The following is a 2,387-nucleotide window of genomic DNA, read 5'->3' as shown; positions in this document are numbered from 1 at the left end:
ACACGAGTTACGACGCTTTTTGTACCACGAAAGGAACAAAAACATTGTTTCACTAACACCTGAAGCAGTTTGAGACCAACGTCTGACAGAACAATCACTCCAGAGAAACGAGGTATGATCCTTTACCCCGGTGTGCTCGATTTATAACCCCTCGCTGCCCGGATGGCTGCATTCGTCCCACCGCATTCACTAAAACGCTCAAACAAATAAACCTCCCCGCCCACTCGGGCTGTCCCGGTACATAAAAACGGGCGCACCGTCCGCGGCTAACACGGGCTCTGATTGGCTGACAGCCGTTCGGGGATTGTCCGTCAGCTGGAGCTCGAAGGGAAAACAACACTTACTCGTTTCTACCCGTCGCGGATATTTCTCACACTTTTGCGGTCTTTGTCGGCGTTCATCACACTTTTACCTCAACGCTACGAGAATGTAGAGCTGTCGTCGTCGCACACCTCATTTTTTTTTTTAAAAATTAAAACGATAAGGTAAGTGAGCTAACGTTAGCTGCTGTCAGCTAAGCTACGTTAGCTGCAGATCCAGATTACTTAACTCTTTCTTGTATTATCTTGTGCATTTTTTTTTTTTGTGTGTGTAGCTGTGTGTTAAAAAGCAGCAGGTAACAGCAACCTAAACGTTACTGCAGTTGGTTAGCAACCGTAACTAAGCTACCCTTCCTATCTGTCTCCAAGGTGACGGTGGATGTTGCTACGTTCGTCCCATCACCCCGTTTCTCTCCCTCTCTCTCTCTCTCTCTCTTTCTCTCTCTCTCACAAAGCTCCTGTCGCTTCCCCCCGAGGCAACAAGCTCCCGTTGCCCCCCCCCACCACCACCTGTCCTCGGGTTGTGGATGACTGCGCCGCCGGGGCTCCGTGGAGCGGGAGAAACCTATCGGCGTGGGCCGGCGGGGAGATGTCAGAGCGGGGATGCCTCGTCCGGGAGACCGTGTAGCAGCAGAGGGGTTACACCAGCGTGCACAGCGCCTCTGTAGACTAGAGGAGCAACTTTTCAGCCTCTCTAGCAGTGACACATATATGGATGGTGGGGTCGCAGTATGCCCACCCCCTCAACCACCATCACACCACAGGCTGGAGGGAGTAGCAGCACCGGAGGGGAAGAGGGGCCCATGTCTGCCTCCTCCTCCTCCTCCTCTTCCCTCGGCTCCTCTGTCCGCTTCGTCCCGGCTTTCTGCCTGGGCGTGGTGGCAGCAGTAGTGTTTCAGCTGGCCTGGGGAGGCCTGACTCTCACGTCTTTCTTCTTGAAGTTGTTCATCTATGTGTCGTTCGCCCTGCTGTGCTTTCTGGCAGGGAGCTTTGTTCTGCTGGTGAGGAAGAGTCCGCTCAGAGTCAGCTGCTTCGACAGGAGCAGGAGGCAGTCGGCCGTGCGGCTGGACTTCTTCAACAAGCTCATGGTGAGAAAACGGGTGTCGGGTGTCGGACGCCACGTCTAACCTCGAATAACGTTCATTTTCCATTTCTGCACCCCTAACCGTCTTCTTCCTCCCCTCTCTCATCTCCTCTCCCTCCCCGCCCCCGGATCCTCGCTGTGTTGATCTATAATAAATGAGGCAGAGTCATGCTGCTGGATTTAGACACACTTACACACACACACACACACACACACGGGTGATTTATTCCTCAAGGAAAGTGATTGTGTCCTTGTGGTTTGAGCCCATCGCTGCCTTTCAGCTGGGTTTCTTTGATGCTGTGTACTGATGACTTATTGATGTTGACAGCGGAGGAACACTGTCACTAGAAGTCGACATGTTATATGAGCCACGACGGATTCGGGCTGCCTTCCTCGTTTGTCTGAATTTTAGGCTTATTAAGACACACAGCTCTCACTTTTTCTCTTCCTGTTGTTGCCCGGTGTTTCCTGATTTCACCCGACTGTCCCCGTCTGCTTTGCGACGAGACGTGACGTGATGCTCTTTGTTGTTTTCAGGCCCGTTTCTCGGTGCCGGTTCAGGAGTCGAGCCAGAACAAGAGGGTGGTGGTGTCGCACAACGTGGACAAAGCTCTGAAGGAAGGTAACGGAGAGAGACAGCTGGAAGGTCTTCGATCAGAACTACAGGGTTCAGATTACAGACACTGAAACAAATGCAGCACTACATTAGTGGCAAACTCACGCCTCACTATAAAGTTTAGAGAATACTGTTTTCTACGGTTTAAAAATGAAAACTGGAGATTTCTCTGAGTGTCGGATAAACTCGCAACTTCTGTTTTTGAGAAAACTGCTGACTGATCGGCTCTGTTTCTGTCAGTCACCATGACCCGTCAGCGAGCCCTCCCTCTCATAGTGGATTGCAACAGTCCTGGACACACACACACACACACACACACACACACACATACACGCACACAAATAGGACCATTAGCCCTTGCTGCATC

The 2,387-nt window shown here is 51.7% G+C and overlaps 1 protein-coding gene across 1 annotated transcript in view; it reads left to right on the top strand.

The window, feature by feature from the left end:
* The first annotated feature begins 288 nt into the window (after positions 1 to 288).
* Positions 289 to 2,387, top strand: part of snx25 (sorting nexin 25) — a 13,010-nt gene continuing 10,911 nt past the window's right edge. The window contains 3 exon segments of the mRNA XM_035669623.1: positions 289 to 485; positions 776 to 1,408; positions 1,942 to 2,026. Of these exon segments, the coding sequence (XP_035525516.1) occupies positions 1,052 to 1,408; positions 1,942 to 2,026 (442 nt within the window). The 5' untranslated portion in view covers positions 289 to 485; positions 776 to 1,051.

This window comes from Morone saxatilis, unplaced genomic scaffold (genome assembly GCF_004916995.1).
Source record: "Morone saxatilis isolate NCDOM2014 unplaced genomic scaffold, NCSU_SB_2.0 Contig22, whole genome shotgun sequence".
NCBI lineage: Eukaryota > Metazoa > Chordata > Actinopteri > Moronidae > Morone > Morone saxatilis.
The sequence above is the reverse complement of the archived record's forward strand: the minus strand, read 5'-3'. Positions and strand labels throughout refer to the sequence as shown.